General features: G+C 33.2%; 1 protein-coding gene across 2 annotated transcripts in view; it reads left to right on the top strand.

The window, feature by feature from the left end:
- Cap-D2 (CAP-D2 condensin subunit) overlaps window positions 1-23,914 on the top strand; it is a 329,802-nt gene that overhangs the window by 31,684 nt on the left and 274,204 nt on the right. For both annotated transcript variants that reach the window (XM_072526074.1, XM_072526073.1), the window contains exons 3-6: window positions 18,805-19,418; window positions 19,480-19,581; window positions 21,086-21,247; window positions 21,540-21,710. In XM_072526074.1, coding sequence (XP_072382175.1) covers window positions 18,805-19,418; window positions 19,480-19,581; window positions 21,086-21,247; window positions 21,540-21,710 — 1,049 coding nt within the window. The remainder of the gene's footprint in view (window positions 1-18,804; window positions 19,419-19,479; window positions 19,582-21,085; window positions 21,248-21,539; window positions 21,711-23,914) is intronic.

Here is a 23,914-nt window from a genome sequence, read left to right as displayed (position 1 = left end):
ATACATACATCCTACTATCATTTTCGCATCGATACACTATACTTTTACCATTAATTTAGCATCGTCTTGCAAAGTAGCATCTGTATATCGACGCTACTTTACAAGACCTTAATAACTTTTTTCCTGTACTTGTTACAAGAACTTTAACCATCTCATTGATTAGAGTTTTGATACCGTGTTGGTATTTTAAAATATCCGCTTTCTCTTTTTATCCCTTACTGAGTTATATAACTTTATTCCAGAAAATGTTTGAGTCTAAAATGATGGTACAGTGAAAATATTATATATATTTAGTTCAGGGTTTTACCGTTTACTCGCTGCCATTATATACATGAAAATGTATATCCCACTTTCATTATCAATCATTTTAGCATCAGAAATTTGGCATCGTTGAATATAATATTACCCACAACGAAATAGTAAATTTAGGAATATATATATATATATATATATATATATATATATATATATATATATATATATATATATATTTCATCCAAAAATCATTCTGGCATCATGTTTAGTTAAAAGTAACGGGTTATGATATATTGCAACTACCTATTGTATCTTCGCTCCAATTGGTCCAGTCGCGACGTACAGCCCCTCAAATGATAGGATTGAACCAATAAAATACAATAAGACAGAAAAATGAAATATAGCAGCATGTCAAAAAGGCCTTAATTATATATCTTCGTTTCTATAAGTCCAATCGTGACGTACAGTATCTCAAATGACAGGATTTAACCAATTGAAAACAATGAAATAAAAAAATTAAATATAGCAACATGTCAAAAGGGCCGTAGTCACGTATCTTCGATCCTATTAGTCCAATCATGACGTGCAGTACCTCAAATGAAAGGATTTAACAAATAAAATACAATGAGGTATAAAAATTAAATGGAGTAGCATGTCAAAATGGCCTTAGTTATGTATCTTCGGTCCTATTAGTCCAATCGTGACGTACGATACCTCAAATGATAGCACTTAACCAATAGAATACAATGACATAGAAATCAAATACAGCATCACGTCAAAAGGGCCTTAGTTACGTATCTTCGTTTTTAGTGGCCCAATCGTGACGTACAGTACCTCAAATGATAGGATTTAATCAATCGAATACAATAAAATAGAAAAATAAAATACATCAGCATGTCAAAAGGGCCTTAGTTATGTATCTGCGGTCCTATTAGTCCAATCGTGACATACAGTACCAATCAAATGGTACCATTTAGCCAATAGAATACTACAACGTAGAAATCAAATACATCAATACGTCAAAAGGACCATAGGTATATATCTTTGCTCCTATATAAGTTATGTCAAAAGAGCCTTAGTTGCGTTTTTCCGGTCCTATAGGTCTAATCATGACATATGAAGCCTAAAATGATAGGATTTAACGGAGATAATACGATGGTGGAGAGAAATTAAACATGGCGGCATCTAATAACACCTTAAACTGGCAGCAATAAAACGAATTAACGCACAAAGGTGTGTGGCATATTACGTGACAGGATTTAGCGAATACCATACGATTACGTCGTACATCTTTTTGCATACGTCCACTTTTAGTTAACTACTTAGTATGTATTCAGTACTTTGCTTTACTGTGTTGAGGCATGGACTCTTAAACAGAAGAATGTTGAAAATCTTGAAAACTTTGAGAAGTGGTGCTACCGCCGTATACTAAAAATAAGTTGGGTGGATAAAATTACAAATGAAGAGGTAATACGCAGAATAAATAACGATCCAGGAGTTATACTGAATATAAAAAAGAGAAAACTTGAATACTTTGGCCACCTGATGAGAGGACAAAAGTACACATTCCTATAAAATATAATGCAAGGAAAAATCCAAGGACGCAGAAATCCAGGCCATAGAAGAATGTCCTGGATGAGAAATTTAAGAGAGTGGTTTGGCTGTATCACTAACGAATTATTCAAAACAGCAGTAAATAAAATTAGAATCGCCCTAATGATATCCAATCTCCGATAGGAGAGGCACTCAAAGAAGAAGATATGATAAACTCGAAAAATTTCCAACGTTTACTGTTAGACATATGCCTCCCGTTCACTGCACACATTTACTGCTCCTTGACGCTGTGACGAGAATGAGATAGGATTTAACAAATAGTATGACAGAAAACTAAACAAGACAGTGTGTCAAACGTGGAATGCGTCGTAGAACGTGAAATATTAGCGTAAAATTATATGATGGCCATAGACGGTTCTTTAATACCCATAAAATGACTCGCTTTGTAAAGTTACATAGGCGAGATGTGTGCGAGAAAAAATCGATCATTCGTTTTATTACCCAAAGGGGACCATAAAATATTCAACGTTAAAATGTGACATAATGTAACGGTATGACAAATCTTTTTTCTCCCGCACGGGTACATGCCTGTATACCTATACAAGGAGAGCCGTGCATAACCTTTAAGTTCATCGTAATACATAACTGCAACAAGTATGTTGACGACTTGGGTTAGTATATACAGTGCATTCCGTACGTTTTTTAAACATGATTAGGAAATTGTTGACTGGAGTCTATTAAAGAAGTTCTTAAAATTTTTGCGGGTCACCTTCTTTTCTGTAAATGGAGTGAATATTGTTATCCATTTAATTTTTTTCCTCAGTTGAATAATTCCTGCTGGTATTTGGTCTAAGCTTACTTCTTTTCCCCATTCAAGCTGTTTCATAGCTAATTCTACTTCCTCTTTATAGTGCCCTGTTCACCTGTGGTAATTTCGGATTATTTCATCTATTATAACATAAAACGGTTGTTTCAGATATCTTTATCGCGTTTCCTTTTTTTATGGATGAATATGCTATCGTTTTCATCTTCTACTATTTCATATGGAGCTACACGATTAACAATTCCAAATTAAGAGAATACAAATAACACTCCGAATTATATTATACAACTAAGAGTCGAAAAATGAAGAGCAATAGGTAAATGACCAAGAAGCCGAAATCTTAATGACGAACACAAATATAATCGACTAATCAGACAACTAAGATCAGCGCTACATGATGCACGCAATGCCACATTTGAACACTACATTAGTACATTGTCTAAAGAAGATCACTCAGTATTTATAGCAACAAAAACACTTAAAGAGACCTGAACAACACAACCCACCAATTAAGAAAGATGACGTTAGTTGAGGAAGATCAGACCAGGAAAAAATGTCAACATTTTCAGAACACCAGATAATAATATTCAAGCAATAGAACACTGAAAACTTTTGTTTTTAACTGTACGCCCGTGAATGACTTACCATTTTTTAAATAACACTTAATATTGCACTTTTTTATTGTATTTTTTTCATCTTTCAAGATAATTCTTATAGGGATATATTTATTTATAACATACGGTCTTATGGTCTTATTACGGCTTTAAGATTATACGACCTAAATGTATCTTGTACCGCACTGCTAATTGAGAATTATGTCTGTAATGCGATAAGAGGTCTGGATATACGAGACAGCAGTGACTCATGCCGCACTGATAAAAATCCGAAAGGAATCTGCATTTCTATAAAAAAAATTGATTAATTTGTTTTGTGTATTAATTTAGTTTAGTTTAGTCGAGCAAGAGTTGCAGTAAAAGATTCTTCTAAATATAGAATGTAAACCATATTTCCAATGCTTTGTGAAAGAGAACCAGTTTATAATATTCCGGACGACGTAATAACACCTTATTTTAGAATATTGGTCGATGAATTGAAATCATTGTTCAAGAAACGAATTATTTATGTGCAGATGTTTTACTATAAAAACATGTAAAACCAAAATCTCGATTAAAAAAGTTGCAACCAGTTACTCACGATGAAACTTAACCCCATTATTGATTTTACAAGTGATAAAATGGGTCGACAAAAGACCAGTTTTAATCCTTACAACATTTAAACACAATAGTTGTATCTTGGTTTAATCCAGGGGTGGCCAACCTTTTTAAGTCGAGTGCCAATATGAGAACAAAAAAAAATTGGCGTGCCACTAAAATTTTTCGACATACTAACATTAATAATATACGGTACAATATGTATTTCTTATGTAAATTCCACATTTTTCCGTTTAGTCAAGATAGTGGAGGTTTAAAAAATAACGTAATAAGTAAAACATAACAACAAACTTACTTTATTGTTAATAAAAATAAAATAAAAACGTTAAACAAAAAAACTTAAATATTTTCTTATTATCTAAAATTCAAATTATTAAACAGTTACTTATTTAATGTGGTATTTGAACTTGTATTTTTTTAATTAATTCATCTATATTGGGATTAATTTCGGAACTAGCCAACAGAATTAGATTTTTTAAATGCATGTCAGTTAATCGTGACCGATATTTTGATTTTATTATGTTCATAATAGAGAACATTTGCTCACAAACGTACGTTGAACCAAATCTACAACAATATCTTAGAGCTAACTCGTGTAAATTAGGAAAATTGTTTGCTGGTACAAATTTCCAAAATTCAATATAATTGGGATCAGTAACAGTTGAAATAATTTCCCTATATTTGGTTTTTATTATAGTGTGGTTCTGTAAATCAATAATTTCGATCTGTATTTCAGCTGAGTAACAATTGATATCTTGCAGAGAAATAGAAAAAGGATTTATGAAAAGGTCAACATTCATTTTGTCTTTTTGAAAATCTTCAAACCGGGTATTGAATGAACCTAGCAAAATAGATATAAGGTTTTTAAATTTGTCATAATTTGGAGTTCTACTGACCTTGTTGGCTAATTCCTGCATTAATGTGAAATGTGTCAATCTCTGTTCTCCAAAATCGTTACAAAAAAGCATAAGTTTATTCACAAAAGAAGATATATGACCAACTAGAGTAGGAAAAATACAATTTTTTCCCTGTAATCTTAAATTTAATAAATTTAAATGTCTCATAATATCAGTGAGAAAAGCTAAATCCCAAAGCCAATCTTTATCATTAAGTAACGAGCACTCACTGGGTAGTTCATTGTTTTCTTGAAAATATTTTAAGACGCACTCCTTCAAGTTCCAAAACCTTTCGAGTGCATTTCCTTTGGAGAGCCAGCGCACACTGCAATGGAGAAGTAACTCTCCATCTTGCTCCGTTTCTTCCGCGAACAGTCTCGAAATTGTCGTCGATTCAATGCCCGAGCTCGTATTTTGTTAATGCAGCGTGTTACAGGGTCAACAACAGATGACATGTTTAGGTCCTTGGCACAAAGAGCTTCCTGGTGAATAATACAATGGTACTTAAAAACTTTTCTTCCCAAATAGTTTTCCAGTAATGTAACAAACCCCTTTAGTCTACCAACCATGCAAGGAGCTCCATCTGTACAAATACTATCTAATTTTGACCATTCAACTTTGTTGACTTCGATTACGTTTTTAAGCTGTTGAAAAATGTCCTCTCCTGTTGTTGTGACTAGTTGACGCAAATCCAGAAGCTCTTCGGCATTTTCAAAATTATCATTGGTATAACGGACAAAAATGCTTAACTGCGCATTTTCTGTGTTGTCACAACTTTCATCCAACGCTAAAGAAAAGAATTTGCAGGATTTTAATCCACTTATAACTTGGGAAACAACATCCTGGCCCATATCATCTATACGGCGCATGACTGTATTTCGGGATAATGCAATATTATCGACCATATTTTTGATCTTTACATCTCCCACATTTTTAGCAAATATTGCCAGACTATTTTTAATTATCTCCTCTCCATCAGAGTAGGCTTTTTTCTTCCGGGCTAACAGCAGAGAAAGTTCATATGATGTTTTAACCATAGTTTCCATTTCATCACTTCTCTTCTGAAACAGTGACTGTTGGCTGGCTAGGGTTTTCTTTTTTTTTTTTTTTTTCAATAAAGTCGGCTCGCAAATGTGAACCAATAGGATATTTGTTGCTGAAGTCCTTATGCAGTTGTTTATAATGTCGTTCCAGGTTAAATTAATTTTTTCGGAACTGCTACAGACAATCCACATATCAAACAAACAGGCTTTGAAGTATTACGATTAGTAAATAAAAATTGTTCTTCCCAAGCAGGTTGAAAATCGCGAATTGCAATATCATCTTCGTATTTTCGTTTTGAAGTCGAAGGCTTACTCGTGGACATATTGAACAAATACTTTTAAAATTTTAAAGAAACAATGCGCGATGACAAAATGTGCACATACAACGCGGCAGTTTAAAATAAACTAAGCAAGGGTAACGCAGTCCTATTGCACATTACGACAGCTAGGATCACGTGCACCAATCGCAGCAATATCGCTCGCCAGAGGATGCAATGATGCCGCATCTATCGTAACTTCCGTAAACCTACCAAGTTTCTTTTTATTTTTTTTTTGTTTTTCAAGTTTTAATTTTTTTGAAAGTGTTTTAATCCAAAACGTTACGCGTGCCACTGATAGGACTCAATCGTGCCACAGAGTGGCACGCGTGCCGCGGGTTGGCCATCCCTGGTTTAATCAAAGGAAAAGAAAAATTATACACAAGTACTAAAACCAAAAACTATTCTCGATTATAACTTGGTGAAAAAGAGTGTTGATTTTAGTGATCAACTGGCTTCTTACCAAAGCCCAATACGCAAAATTCTGAAGTGGTACCGGAAAGTGGTAGTGGAATTAATATTTAATACCGCATTTAATACTGCAGTAGTCAATGCTTAGTTGTTAAATAATAGAAAACGTAAAAAAAGCGACAACCTATCCTTGAGTTCAGACTGGAGTTCACGAAGGCATTTGCAAATAAAGAAATGTTGTAACCCTCACGACCAGTTATACCCAAAAATACCATCTCAGGCAAAGCGATGTAGATAATACAAAGAGAAGAAAGTGTACAAGATGTTACAAAATTTTAAGAAGAAGCATGACTAGTAGAAAGGCCGATAGAAAAGTTAAAAAAGTTAAAAGATACTGTGAAGAATGTGATGGCAAAACTGCAATATGTCTAGTGTGCTTCAATGAAGCACATTAAAAAACAATTTTACTTATACAGGAACTATTATTGAGTAAAAACGTATTGTGCCTCAAGTAGCCTTATAGTATTGGAAGTCGTAAGTTGATAGTTTCTAGTAGTAAATTTTAATTGTTAATTACCTACGTAAAAGTGAGTTATAGTATTTGTAAAAAAATGGATGTAAATAATTTGCCTTCGACATCTAAAATAGCTAGATGTGAGTATAAACGTAGATTGACCACTGTTGAATTACAGTCATTGTTAGAAGCATCTGGCGAGGACGATGTAGATTAAATGAATGGTAGAAGTGACTCTGATTGATTCTGGCGAAATATTTGCACAAAGTCGATCAGAAAAATCGATGATTGCGTTTTGGAAAGAGACAACACAAACAGAATTTAAGACGGGTTTATTTCGGGCTTATATTCCATATGGGGACAGTTAAGATGAACCGTCTGAATACTGGAAACGTACGGGTATCATCTATAATAGCATTGACTTGACTAGACAATTGCTCATAGCCATATTAAGAAATAACCGAATAGACAATCTCCACTTGTCAAAGAAACTAAAAAAAACGTGTAAAAAAAAGTGGTCAGTATTTACAGTCCTGAAGGAATGTGTGTGACCAAGTGCAGAGATAAACGAGACATATACTTGATATATTCAGAATTTGGTTATCATATGGTTAGAACTAGATCAAGAAGAGGATTGGTATCTGAGAAACCTGTTAATTGCTCAATATAATAAATATAAGTGTGGTATAGACTTAAGTGAGCAAATGATGTTTTACTAAGATTACATAAATCGTCAATATCACAAAATAAAAGATGATAGATTACATATAGAATATATATATATATATATATATATATATATATATATATATATATATATATATATATATATATATATATATTCTGTACCCCGGAGGTAAAGGGCATTGCCCATTCTTATCAAAATTTGGACTATTGCACTTTTGATTATAACTTTTCTGGCTCTACACAGAGGTAAACCATACGATGTATAGAGAGAATTTTACGCCAAGTTACCCACTTTTTAATAAACACTAAGTCCACTTCCTGTCCGAGGTAAACAACACCATGTGGACTTGGTGTTGTTTACCTCTACTAAATGTGTGCACTGTTATGTACCCTGGTATCTGGTGGAATTGTCATGAACTAAAATAATTGTAACCATTTTATTTAGTTCGCAATAGTTAAAAAGCAATTTATCTTCTCATGTGTCGACATCCAACCTACTCTTCGATCAAGAAAAAAAGACCCAAACACTACCAAATCTAAAAATAATACACTACACTGCAATTTTACAGTGAACAATTAACGATAGGTGTGCAAGGTTATGTTTTTAAACAAACTTTGTATATCTAATTTAGTAGTAGTGAATATGTTGGAAAAAATTAAGCCAGGAGGTTTAATAAAAGTTTATCAAAGAGGTAAATCAATAAAACTCCTACCGAAACCATAAATAGTATAATATATCAATATATCAATTCCATCCCAAAGTACGAGAGTCATTATTCCAGAGAAAGGAGCAAGAAAAATTATCTGGGCACATAACTTACAATAGAAAAGATGTATCAACTGTATATTGATGAATGCAATGAAAGTCATAGACACTTGCGATACATGAAGTACATTCACCGCTCAATTGAAATATAATCTTACTCTAGATGAGCTAACCAGTGTACAGGCTGATCATGATTCTCACCTAATTGAATCTAAAACTCGGTTGAACTTAAAACAATTGGACTTTATAATGGCTAAAGAGTCACCAACACACAACAAGGCATTTGGAAATAAAGAAATGTTGTAACCCTCACGACCAGTTACACTCAAAAATACCATCTCAGGTAAAGCGATGTAGATAATACAAAGAGAAGAAAGTATACAAGATGTTACAAAATTTTAAGAAGAAGCATGACTAGTAGAAAGGCCGATAGAAAAGTTAAAAAAGTTAAAACATACTGTGAAGAATGTGATGGCAAAACTGCAATATGTCTAGTGTGCTTCAATGAAGCACATTAAAAAACAATTTTACTTATACAGGAGCTATTATTGAGTAAAAACGTATTATAGTATTGGAAGTCGTAAGTTGATAGTTTCTAGTAGAACGTTTTTATTGTTAATTACCTCCGTAAAAGTGAGTTATAGTATTTATAAAAAAATTGATGTAAATAATATGTCTTCGACATCTAAAAAAGCTAGATGTGAACATAAAGGAAGATTGACCACTGCTGAATTACAATCATTGTTAGAAGCATATGGCGAGGACGATGTAGATTAAATGAATGGTGGAAGTGACTCTGATTGACTCTGACGAAATATATGCACAAAGGCGTTCAGAAAAATCAAGGATTGCGTTTTGGAAAGAGACAACACAAACAGAATTTAAAACTTTTCTCGGTTTTATGTTCCATATGGGGACAATTAAGATGAACCGTCTGAATGACTACTGGAAAAGTATGGGTAACTTCTATAATAGTGTTGACTTGACTAGACAATTGCTCATAGCCCAAAACATAAATTATAATATATATATATATATATATATATATATATATATATATATATATATATATATATATATATATATATTATAGATATATATTATATATAATATATATTTACTTATACTTATACATAGTAAGTAATGGCATGTCTCTCAAAACAGAAAACCCAATATGGTATATCGATGGAAGGCAACCGTATATACGTATTTCTGACTATTGGTCGTCTTCAGTATGGTGCAGCCAAGTTAGAAAAGGAGCATATTAACTTGGGAAAGGATCACTATCCTTTTTCCATATGTATATATATATATATATATATATATATATATATATATATATATATATATATATATATATATATATATATCTACGGCATAAAGTAAACTCCGCCCATGTTAAAATGAAGGTTCAAGTGAGCTCCGCGGTGAAGTGGACACCGATATACGGAGCTCACTTGACCATTCCATAATATTTGCTGTGTCGATTCGTTAACATGTCATCATCATCAGTGGTGCTACAGCTCTAGTTGAGCCTTGACCTTCCCCAGTCTATTTCGCCAGTCGTTTCTGTTCATCGCCAACCGTTGCCAATTTGCGGCGCCGATTTTCCTTGCGTCCTCGTCCACACCGTCCCTCCATCTCAGTCTGGTCTGCCTCTACTCCTATTTCCCACTGGGACCGATAATAGAGTTCGTCTGGGTGGGTAATTTTCATTTGCTCTTGACACATGTCCAGCCCATCTAAGCCTACCTATTTTTATGAAGGATATTACATCTCTACCATTTACTATTTTTTTATACTTCTCGTACAATTCGAAATTATATTGCCTTCTCCAAATACCATTCTCACAGAATGCGCCCATTATTCTTCTTAGTATCTTCCTTTCGAAGACGAGCAGAAGATTTGCGTCTGTTTTGGAGATGGTCCATGTTTCTGACCCATATGTCAGCACTGGTAGGATGAGTGTTCTATATATTATTAGTTTGGTTTTCTGGCTTAAATTTCTGTTTTTTAGCTGCTTGCTTAGTCCAAAATAACATTTGTTTGCTAGCAGTACCCTCCGTTTTACTTCTTCAGATGTATCATTGTCGTTTGTTCTGAGAGAACCCAAATATGTAAACCTATTTACTACCTCAAAATTATATTGGTCTATACTGAAGTTTTCTTCGGCGTTTCTAGCTCTATCTCTGTTATTTGTAATAGATGCTAACATTTTGGTTTTTTCCTCGTTTATTTTAAGGCCCATATTTTGTGCGGCTGTCAAGAAGGTGGAAGTCATCTCTTTAAGTCCTCGTGTAGTACGTGCGATCAAATCCAGATCGTCAGCGTAAGCCATAATCTGCGTTGATTTATTAAAGATTGTTCCCCTATTGTGTACCTCGGCATCTCTTATAGTCTTTTCTAACGCTATATTAAAGAGAAGGCACGCCAGCGCGTCTCCCTGCCTTAACCCTGCATATGTTTCAAACGCTTGTGACATATCGCCTTGTATTTGCACTCTGCAGATCACTTTACTCATAGTTGTTTTTACGAGCCTTATTAATTTATGGAGAATGTTAAGTTCATTCATGGCTTCGTATAATTTACCTCTTAGGACGCTATCATACGCTGACTTAAAGTCCACAAAGAGATGGAACGTGTCAATATTAAATTCATTGGTTTTTTCTAGGATTTGACGTAGCACAAAAATCTGGTCAATTGTTGACCTACCTGGTCTAAAACCGCTTTGATACTCACCAAGGATTTCTTCCACGTACGTACTTAAACGGCTGTACAGGGTGTTGGAGAATATTTTGTACATTGTATTCAGAAGAGTTATACCCCTATAATTTTTACATTCCAACAAATCTCCCTTTTTGTGCAGTGGACATATGATTCCAGTGCACCATTCCTCTGGCATTTGTTCTTCTTCCCAGACTTTGACTATTATGTTGTGAATTTGGTGCATAATGCTGTTACCTCCATGTTTGATGAGCTCTGCGGGGATACAATCCACTCCTGGGGACTTGCTATTTTTGAGTCGTGTGATTGCGTCTTTCACTTCAAATATTGAAGGAGGTTCTACGTGAGTGTTATTTCTTGGTTTTTGGGGTGACGCATCATTTTCCACTTCGGTACCAAGTAGTTCTTTGAAGTGCTCAACCCATCTGCTTTGTACTGCGTCAGCGATACTGACTATATGTCCATTTTTGTCTCTACACATCGTCAGCCGTGGTTTAAATTCTTTTCTTGTCTTATTTAGGATATTATAGAACTTTCTAGTTTCATTTTGCCCCTTTAATGATTGAAGCTCTTGCATAATCTGGTTTTCGAAGGTCCGCTTTTTCCTTCGATGTATGCGTTTTTCCTCCTTCCTAAGATCTTTGTACATTTGCTCCTTATCCCGTGTTCTTCTTTGTTGCATAAGTTTATATGCATAATTTTTTCTTTTAGTGATATCTTCACATTCATCGTCGAACCAACTGTTGCGTGGAGTGGATTCTTCTGGTCCTAGGACGTTGTTTGCCGCTTCCTTAATTGTTCTTCTACATATATCCCATTGCTCGCTAGCTGTTAAATTCTCATCTGTTGTGCTTTCATGTTCAAAGTAATTTTGATACCTTTCTAGTGCACGGGGCTCTTTCAAGAGTTTTAAATTGTAGCGAGTACTTTTCTTGCCCTTTTCTTTTTTTGCATTTGAGATTCTTGCTCTTATTTTTGCGCCTACTAAGAAGTGGTCTGAATCTATATTAGCTCCACGATAAGTACGTACATCCATTAGATTAGAGAAGTGCCTGGTTTCTATTAGGATGTGATCTATTTGATTTTTGGTTGTACCATCAGGCGACGTCCATGTTACTTTATGGATATTCTTATGGGGGAAGTAGGTACTTCCAACGACCATGCCCTTGGATGCTGCAAATCCTATTATTCTATTTCCATTGTCGTTGGTGACGTCATGAGCACTGCATTTTCCGATGTATGGACTATATATATTCGTTAACATGCTTAATTTATCTAGCCAGAATATATCACTTTACCAATATTACATACTTCTGAATGGTAAGGTAATTTAGGGGTAATATCTAATCAATATAAGTGGAGTTAGTGTCCAATTTGCAATGATTTTTATAAGCAATAGCTTACTGACTGTACTCTACATGTTCAGTTTAAATAATTAAACCTTGTCCCTTCAGAAAAGAGCAATTTAAATGGCAAAGTCAACTAAGAAGGTGTGAAGAATCTTTTACCACCCCACATTCACACAAGTTAACCGGTGTTTGCAGGCAAGAGTCCTCCTGAGGGTTCAGATGGCGAGGATTAGCTTTTTTTGGTATATCTTACACACGTGTTGATATGGCCAGTTTTTTTTCGATTTTAGTCATAAAATGGGCTTGTATTCGTGGAGTACATGTTGCGAATCTAGATTTTGTTTCTTTCGTTCCTTAGCTACTTATCTTCGAATATTAGGTGTCTTGGTAGCTACGATATTGTAGAGCTTATGTATGGATGTGAGTCTTAATATCCGCTGAATTTGGATGACTAATTTATAGCTAAATCTACGAGTTAAGTATGTGTTGGTGTCATTCATACTGGCAAGGTATATTCGGCAGCAGAAGCATAGAATGCAAGCGTTTACGTTTTAAGGGTGGAAGGATGTGCTTCTCATTTTTAGCTGACAAGTTTGCGGAGAATAATACTTCTGGTCCTCAGTGTGCCTTTTAGTTTTAAACAAAGTTCTGTGAATGACTAAGTGTAATACAAACTATCTTCAAGATATTTATAGCAAGTCCAGAGTATAAGGATTTCATGACACTATTGGATGTTCAGATTTGTGAAAACGTCTGTGTTGGGGACATTAAAGTAGCACACCTGAGTTTTTCCGGGGTTTGGCTTAAAAACGATTTATAGTCTATTTTTATTGTGTTTAAAGCATGATTTAGATTTTTCTCCACTTCAGCAACAAAAGTTTTTGGTTGTGCAATAATAGATGTGTCGTATACATAATAAAAGTCCTGGTATTTACTGGTATGGGTTGATGGTTTGTGTACATTTTATACAGTGTAGGTGCCATTACGCTACCCCAAAGGAGACCGTTCTTCTGCGTTCTCCATCTGCTATTTTTACCATTGAGAAATACCAAAAATCTTCTGTTGTGTAGGCATACGCTAGTAAAACAAGTAAGTTTATTACCTAAGGAGATATCATATAGATTTTGAAAAAATGCCCTCTTATAAGTGTCGTAAGCTGCAAATTGCTGCTTAGATTGACAAATACCACTCCTCATAACTGATCTTTCGTACCCATCTTTGCTGTGTTGGGCAAGATTTAGTATTTGTGACGTACATGATCTTCCCTGTCTGTAGCAAGTTTTGTCTTTTAATTTGAGTTTTTCTTCTGTTTTACCTCTTGAGGAGTATTTTGTAAAGCAAAATAAATATATTGACCAATAGCTTTTGTGGTCTTTGAGGTTTTTGTCAGGTTTAAGCAAGGCAAAAACTTTGTCTTTGCTTTGTTTGCCTGCAGACTTTGGACATCAGTAACTGTTGTATTTTTGGTCAAAATTTTATAATAAGCTTTGTGCTCAGATCTTCAGTCTGTGCCGTACTATTCTTTATTATATACGTAGATAGTGGATCCAAGCTCAACATCGTTAAAAGGTTCCTTCAGCTGACTGGTTTTGTCCTCTCTCATTTTAAGTTTTTCTTTGCATATTTGCCGGCAGAGATAGCACTTTCACATTTATTATGTGATTTTCAGCGATCAGCTTAATACCAAATACACTATTTTTAACTAAATTGATTGATATTTAAATAAATTTCAAGTTCCAAAACGTACCTGCTGTAAAATTTAAAAATCTACGACTAATCAAATTATTGGCAACATCGGAGGAGTTTAGTTGTGTACGCAAAGAAGTGTATACGGATCCCAAAAGTGTTTCAACCTATTACGGAGTCCACTTAATCCGACGTGTTGGTCGGAGTCCACATACAGCGCTACCCAGATAATAATATACACGGTGTATATTCGCCTGGAGTTAGTATAATACCGTTTTAGTACGGGGCCCACATTAACCGCTAGATCTATATATATATATATATATATATATATATATATATATATATATATATATATATATATATATATATATATTTCCGCCATAATACAAATCCACCCGTCCAACTAATCATTCAATGACCCTGGATTGCAATAAATCAGTGCTTTTTTTTGTCTTCAGTGGAGAACCATCTCTAAATGAAGCCAAATGTCCGTTTAAAAATTTTTAAATCTTCGTATCTAGGAGTATGAACATTATTTTCTGCAGAGTTTGTGTTTTTTGTTTTTATTTTGTAAAGTTAGTTTTAAATAATGAGTAAAGTTTACAGTACATATATAATAACATCGATAATATACTACATATTGAGTTGTAAGTTATAAACTATTAACATCTGTATTTTCTATAAACTCTATGTCATTTGTTGTATTTTAGAGAACTGATGAAGCTTTAGAAATATAAAGCGAAACGTCTTCGATAAACTTATGAAGTAGTTGACTTCTTCTTTTATTTCCCAACCTGAACGATTGATTAAACCTCTGAATTCACTAGTTGAATACTTTAAAAATATAAATTGACGCTCGTAGGCTTTACAATATATATATATATATATATATATATATATATATATATATATATATATATATATATATATATATATATATATATATATATATATATATATATATATATATATATATATATATATATATATATATATATATATATATATATATATATATATATATATATATTGTTATGATTCATTTTATCAGCCAAAGATAAAATTAAAATTACTAAATCATTTAAATAAATTTTCAAGATATCCTGGAGAGTTGTTATGCTATGTAAAATTGAAAATAATATTGGTTTGCTTACACTACCCTGGGGTACACCAGATAGGATGGGGTAGAGTTTTGTATAGGCCTCACTATATTTTACCAGATATCTCCTTTCTGTAAGGTATGATTGAAGCAGTTTAAAGTAAGGGTAAGGTAAATTTTTCTTTAATTTGTATAGAAGTCCTGTATGCCACACCTTGTCAAAAGCTTGAGAGGCGTCTAAAAAGGCTGCAGTACAGTATTGTTTGTTCTCGAGACTACTTCTTATTGTTGTGTATAGTCTGTGAACTTGTTCGATTGTACCATGTTGGTTACGAAAACCGAATTGATGGTCAGGTATGAGGCACTTTTCGTCCAATATTGGTTTGATTTTTCGTAGCAGAAGTTTTTCGAAGACCTTAGAGATGACTGGGAGTAGACTAATCGGTCGGTATGAGTTGACATCTTTTGGATCTTTACCAGGTTTTTGAATGAGTATAATCTGTGCCACTTTCCATTGCAGAGGGAAGTAATGCAGACTAAGCATATCATTGAAGATCATAGTGATTATTCTGTAACAGTCATTGGTTAGTTCCTGGAGGATCTTACCCGTTATGAGGTCGAATCCCGGAGCCTTATTGGGTTGTATCTCATTCTTTATTATCTGTTTTACTTCTTTAATATAAAACTTGGTGATTGGTTCCATTTGATATGGAGCCTCAAGAAAAGAATTAAATGGTTCTTCTTGTTCTAATGGCACTACTCTGTTAAATGGACTAAATACTGTAGAAAGATGTTCAGCGAATGTCTCAGATTTTTCTGTGTCTGTTCTTGCCCATTTACCTTTGACATTTTTTAGAGGAGGTATGGCGTCTTGTGGACATTTTACCTTTCTCGTCGCCATCAATAGAGAATAATTGGTGTCTTTAGACGGAGTCAAATTTTCTAAGTAAGTTTGGATCTCCCTGTTTTTCTCTTCTTTTAATAGATTTTTAAGTCTTCTGGTAATTCTGTTTAAATTTTGTTTGTCAATAGGAGCGTGTGTGTTTTGCCACTCACGTCGAGTGACGTGAGTGAGCTTAAGTGAAGCGGGTTTTCCAAATGGACCTGTACAGTGAATAAGACAATAGAATAGATTATTTAGAAATTATATTTCTCCGTTAGTTCTTAAGAATTTGTAGAAACCGATTAGCATGTTAATAGTTTTTAGGAAATTTATAATTGTAGGTAAAATTGTTGTTTGTTATCTAAATGAATAGATGGGGATAAGTGTGACGAACTCTGATTGAAAAAAAGTGGGATAGATATGTAGGAATGAGAGTTTAGCTAGATTTTTGAGGGAGAAAAGATAATCAGTTGTTTTCCAAGGGTGCAAGGCGAACAGTCGTTGCTCTCTGGCGGTTCCTAAGTGATAGTAAGCATTTGAAGTGAATATTTGTGAGTTTTCGTGGAGTAAGTGTATCTGACGGAAGCTGATCCCGTAAAATATTGTAGGTCATACTTTTCTACTTATATATTCCAAGAGTCACTGTTCAGGCCGGAACGAGAGATTAAGTTTATCGAAAGAAGAAGAGGCTAGCATCTTTTGAACGATACGTGCATCTGAAGGAGATCATTGAAGACGAGAGGCTCGCAATAATTTGTTGTAAGATTGCTGATTACCTAGGGAACTGTTAAGAATAGATAGTGTTGGCTACAAGGAACAAGGATTTGGACAACTCATCATCAGAGAGATAGTTTTTTTTTTACCATTCATCAGTTTTTCTTTATTAGCATCTGACTTTTAATATCACATTAATATATATATATATATATATATATATATATATATATATATATATATATATATATATATATATATATATATATACTCATGGACAAAAATATCGAATATTTTGGAATTTTCAAATTTTTGTTAAAATAAATTCTGGTCAATCAAGTCGTTTATTGTAAAATAGAGTTTATTATAACAATGTTTAATGAACAATTTTAAGTTTTATGCGGAGAAAATTGTGAAAAAAATAAATGTTTAATACTAGGTAAATAAGGTTGTTTTACTCTAAACTTAAATGATAATTTAAATTGCTTAAACAAGTCGTTTTAACTGAAAGAAGTGCATGATCAGTAACGAGTATTCCCTCCTCTAGCTCTTATTACTGCTTGCATCTTCCTCAGCATGCTTGTAAGTAAATTTTGGACATATCTTTGGGTAATTGCATTTCATTCATCCTGTGCAGCAAGCCGAAGCTGCTCTATCGTATTTGAAATGGAATTTCTTTGTCGTATGCTGCGTTTTAGGTGATCCCACATGTGCTCTATTGGATTTAAATCCGGGCTAAACGGTGTCCAATCTAATCTTCGAATTTGGACCTCATCAACATAATTACTCACTATGGCAGCGGCATGTGGTCGAGCATCAAAACATGATCTTACGGGATGTTTTAAACGTAAGAATCACCAATCATCCGTTCAATCACTTCCACAACTGCGGCACGTACCTCCCAACTAATACCTTCCCAAAGAATTATGCCATCAACTCCAAAACTAACGGTCTGGGCGAGACTGCAGCTGACGAATCGTTCATCTCTTCTCTAGACGTATTTTTGACCATCTGGCTTCCATAATAAGATTCTGGTCTCATCAGTGAAAAGAACGTTTTTCCAGTTGTCGATATTCCACTAAATATATGTTCTTGCAAATTCCAAACGACGATCTTTATGATTTTGGAGAAGACGTGGAACTTTGGCGAGGCGTCTCGCTTTAAGTTTGCTTCTTTTGATCTTCGTTTAACTATTTGTGAACTCACATTAACTTGTCTAACATTCAATAGCTCATTTGTGAGGTATATCGATGTCAATGAACGATTTCGTGTAGAATTAAGAACCAAAAAACGGTCATCAACTGCGGTTGTGCACCTTGGGCGTCCTTGACCAGGCCTTCGTACAAAATTTCCTGTTACGCGGTACCTTTTTAGAGTATTCGAAATTATAGATTCAGTTCTGCTGAGACGTCGTGCGATACCTTTTTGTGCATATCCTTCCTCGTAAAAATTACAATATGTGCTACTTGGGCTTCATCGCAGTGTCAAATTGGTGGGATACTTGTTTTAAACTTAGGTAAATCAAAATAATATTTAATTAAACTTAATAAATTAAACTAAAACTAACCGAATTAGTATGATTTTTCCTTTACGTGAAGAAGGATTTTTATGATAAAATGTACGAATGACACTAACCACTGAATAAACGTCAAAATAAACATCAAAATATTTCGAACCGGTTGAATACATCAGCCTACTATATAAATATTGTCAGTAATCTAAAATTATTTTGAAATAATAGTGACTACGAAATTCGATATTTTTGTCCATGAGCGTATATACAAATAAATATATATATATATATATATATATATATATATATATATATATATATATATATTTTATTATTATATGTATTAAACATTCTAGGTACTGTTGAGCTTAATAAGACCCTTGGCTTTTTACTTGAAGACAAAGACAGTTTAAATGATGAAGTCAAACTTAAATACACTAATTTACTCAAAATGTTGATTTATTTATACACACAAACCATTAATCTACTAGAGAAACGCAATATTGCCAAAAAACAACAACACCTATCAATGCCCAAAGGCAAAAAGAAATTTGCTAAAGAATCAGAAGAAGAGTTTGAAGTAGATAAAAAAAGTGTTTTGCTGGTACTTAATAATCTGATACAAAGGGAAATATCTTTGTTTTGGGAGAACCAAGTAGTTGAAGAATCATTTGTTAACCTCATTTCTGGTATAGCTTATGAGTTTTTACAGCATCCTTCTATTAAGAAGCAAACTGAAGAATTTAATGAAATTTTCAATGTTTTGGGCTATCTTATGAAAACGTATAACCATGGTACAACTTTTGTGATTCGTGTAACCCAACTTATTAAATTAAATGAGCATTTGGTGCAATGTATACCAAAAGGCATCCAGCACCTCGTACAAAATTTTAATTATAAAAGCTTACTACATGAATTGATTGAAGAATTGACAGAGTGGCAAACAGACGAAAAAAATCAAGATAATCAGGTTAGTAGATAGATTTTTTTATAGAAATGTTTAAATAATTCAATTGTGTATATATTTGTAGGGAGCAAGAAATTGTGCAACAGTTCTATCAACATTAGCTGCTCTTATGCCAGATCTTATGATGCCTGAAGTGGTGTCTTTAAATAATTATTTATATCATGAGGTAAATTAACAAGATTAAAAATAACTGACAAATATCCTCTGTTTTTTTGACTTTATGGTCGAATTATGGTTATTTAATTTGATGGTCCTTAAGAGGGTGTTTTTTCTACTGTGTATTGAATATCATCAAATAAAAATAATGTCATTCTAAAAATGTTACAATATTTCTGCTCTAATTGAAGAGGATATTAATCAGAATCTCAACACTGTTATAATGCAAATTACAATGTATGAAATCTTTAGTAATATTTTATATTCTGATTTGTTTTTTCCTGTTTTTGTGTAGCAGTGTATATCTAGCAACCAATGATTTGTCATATTCTATTTTTACTTTTTTAATGGGAATTAGCCACAATTGGACGTAAGTTCGGAAATTGTTCTCAAAATACAAAAGTTAATAAATTAAACAAATTTAGTTTTTTGTTGTTTGGTGAAAAATTCTTCTAATAATTTAATTTTGTCTGACTCATTTATATTGACACTTAGATACATTTTAAAGTAGACTACTTTAAAAAGTTATTGCCAAGATTACATGAAATTAACTTTAACTTGAGACTATCTGTCAGAAGAAATCATAGCATGTGATTCATTTTTAAAAAGACAACCACTAGCCATGATAACAGTAAAATTCTCCGGAGGAATTTGCGACCTAATTGGTCTAATTTAGCCTAATTAGAGCCGCTTCTTTGATTTTTCTATACTTCTACTACTACATAGACTTCTACTTTTTCTTTACTTCTGTTTCTTTTAGGACTATATTTGAATTATATTGAACCCTATGTTATTCACCCACTTGAACCCACTTATTCTAACATTTAATGGCCTTCATGTTTCACCTCAATAAAACTGATCACATTCACAAGGGAAAGTCTTATGTTTATAAAGGTAGTGTGTTATTATATTCCTTTTTCGTCGTAAATGTTATTGTCTCTTCTTTATCGTTTATATCATTCAGGAATGTGTCCAACAACTCTGATCCATAAGGCCCTATTGAGAATACATCATCTACATATATCTCCACCATACTGTGGGTTTTAAATTTTGTTTAAAAATAATATTTGTTTCAAAATCTTCCATAAATATATCGGCTGATAATGGAGATAAACTAGAGCGCACTGCTAGACCAAAATTTTGTTTATAAAATTCATTATTTAGTTGAAAATAGCTATTATCAGTATATAATGTCAATAACTCGATTATAGCTGATATATAGTTACCAATGTATCATCATTCTCTAATTTTGTTTTGATTATATTTAAAGTCTTATCTAATATTTATGTCAAAACTTACTAAAATATTATTTGAATTAAATTCAATATTCGATAATTTATTTAAAAAATGTTGTGTATTTCTTTAAAAATGTGTCATTTTTATTTGCAAATGGTTGTATAATATTTAATAAAAAATTTGACAGTTCACTACAAGGATAATTTATAAATTAAGGTAATTACTTTAAGATGCCACAATATGAAGACAATAGCTTCAGAAAAATATTCTATTTTTAGCCTGCTAGTCTTAGAATCTCTGTAATAATGGTCATAGTGGAAGTCATACTTAGTAATTTGACAAGCAACGAACTAAGTGATGAGCAAAAAGAATTTAGAGATGAGCTACTTGAAATGATTTTGGAGCACACTGAAGATAATGCAGTTTTAGTCAGATCAAGGGTATGTATTTTCCATTGTTTTTATTTTGGTTGTAATTTTATTCAAGTAATATATAAGAAAGGAAATTTTATACTAAATATAACATACTTAGATCTAGCTAATTTAGAAATTTATAAAACTACTTCACTTAATTTAAGTTAACAGATTGAAAACGCAGTCTTTTAAGTATAAGTAATTTAGGAATTGTTACATAATTGTCAACATATTATAAAAATAATCTACATGTTTTATACTACTATTATAATAGTTATTATATTCTTATTGATTGGTATAATATAAAAATTAATTTTAGGTTTTCCAACAATGGGCTCGAATGCAAAGAGAAATGGCCATACCTTTGAAGTACCAATTGAAAGTTCTGGAAAAAGCTGTAGAGCATTTGTGTGACAAAGGCTCTATGGCCAGAAAGTTTGCTATAAATTGTGTTACCACTTTCTTATCCTGCAACGCATTTAGTGCCAATGTAAGTATCCTTATGTATCACCAAATCAATAAATAAAACTTAGACATTTTAAACAATTTCTTGTTTGAAAAATGTTTTTTTTTGTGTCTCATAAATCATCATCATCATCAACCTGTATGCGTCCACTGCTGAACATAGGTTTCCCTCAGCTCTTTCCATCTGTCTCTCTCTTGGGCGGCTTGCATCCAGTTATTTAATTATGCCCTCTGCTACGTATTGCTTCTTGCCTTGGTCTCCACTCTAAAATACGTTTTGTTTATCGGTTATCTGATAATCTGGCGACGTGTCCTGTCCAATTCCATTTTTTCGATAGCGATTTACCAAACGCTGCCCAGGCTAATCCTAGGCGACGTGGGAGCTCATATGTCTGGTTATCTCTGCCCAACAAAATTTCATGTCCTAGGTACTTATACGATGTAGTCTGCACAATATCCCTTCCACCAACAGCAATATTTCGATTTAGCACCAGATTAGTCATTATTTGCGTCTTGTTCATATTAATCTTTAGCCCGACCTCTATAATTTTTCAAATATTATTATTGCATCATCCATACGATCGGCCATAAGCACGATGTCATCTACAAATCTCAAATGACTTAGCTTCTCTCCATTTATGTTGATACCATGCTCGTTCAGATGTGCCTTCTTACAAGTATGTTCTAAAAGCGTCGTGAATAGTTTGGCGAGACTGTGTTTCCTTGCCGTACTCCTCGCAGTATACAGAATTTATTTGTTTCTTGTTCAGATAAGTCAGATAGTATATTAGATTATGTTAGTATAGCGATGGTCTATTCGGCATTCTGCCAATGCTTTTAACATTTTCTGATGGCTTATGGTATCTAATGGTTTCTCGTAGTCGACAAATATCAGTGCCAATGGTTTGTTGTATTCTGCAGACTTCTCTATTAGGTTCTTTATCACTAGTAAGTAGTCGTTAGTGCTGTATCCCGATCTAAATCCATCTTGTTCTTTAGACTGATAGAAGTCTAATTTAACGTCCACTCTTTTTTTTAATAATTTTTATGAAAAGTTTATATATGTGTTAAAGGAAACTGATAGGACGGTAGTTTTTTAAATTTGTTATATCTCCTTGCTTGTATAATAAAGTAATGCCTGCATTATTCCATTTAGTATGAGTTTTTCCTTGGTAGGTGCATTCGGTGAAAAGCTTGGCCAAAGCCTGGATAATTTTATTTCCCCCTAGTTTGATCGCTTGGATCACTACTCCATCATCGCCAGGGGATTTGTTATTTTTTTATTTCTAAAAGTGCCGTTTTGATTTCGTATGGAGTTATTTCTGGTATTAATTCTGATCTCTGGTTTGTGATTTTGGGCAGGGGCTGATCTTGCCTTTCGTCGATGCTCATTTATTTCGCGATAAAAGAATTCGACAACCTCAAGGATTTTGGTTCTATCAGTAGTAATGTTTTTTATTTTGTACATATTTTTGTTACCTATGTTGTTTGTATTTCGCCTCAAACTTTTAAACCTTTGTTTTCTTGAATTATTTTAGTTATTTCTCTTGTATTGTTTTCTCTTACGTCTTTTCGGATTGACCGGTGGATATCTTTATTTAATTTCTCCATTGTTGTCTAGTTGGAGCCGTATTTTTCCGTCAACTATCTTCTTTTACCTATTTGCTCTTTGGTATTTTGGCTTAGTTTTTCTTTATGGGTCAGAACGGTCGAGCAGCACTCCCTTTATGTTTCTTTTAGAGCCTTCATTATGCCATCATTTGCTTGATCTACATCTTCTATTTCATCTTGCAAGTTTTGTATATGTCTCGTTAGTATACACAGGTCGTTGCTTTCTGGGGGAATCTTTTCTGTTTTCTAGTTTTTAGGATCATCTTCGTTCTTTCTAATTTAACATTTAATAGTATCTTAGCTCGGATTAATCTGTGGTCGCTTCTTATTGAAAATTTGTTGTGGCATAAATTTAATTCTTTTAAAATCGGTTTCTAGCAATTTATACTATACTTGTACTAATATAGAGAGACGTCATTACTTGAGGTCAAGACATTTCTCAAAAAAAGCCCTGTCGGTTCAAAATTTAGAGTAGTTTATTGAGAGTAGTTTAGTATATTATTGCATTTTTAGATTCTGCGAGAAATTCTAGATAAAATTTGTAAAAGGTACCACAGCTCAAAACTTAAAATTTTTGAAAAAGATAAATAATTTAAAAAATATGTAATATCTGTTAAA

This window comes from Diabrotica undecimpunctata, chromosome 3 (assembly GCF_040954645.1).
Source record: "Diabrotica undecimpunctata isolate CICGRU chromosome 3, icDiaUnde3, whole genome shotgun sequence".
Lineage (NCBI taxonomy): Eukaryota > Metazoa > Arthropoda > Insecta > Coleoptera > Chrysomelidae > Diabrotica > Diabrotica undecimpunctata.
Note: the sequence above shows the minus strand (reverse complement) of the source record. Positions and strands in the feature narration are given on the sequence as shown.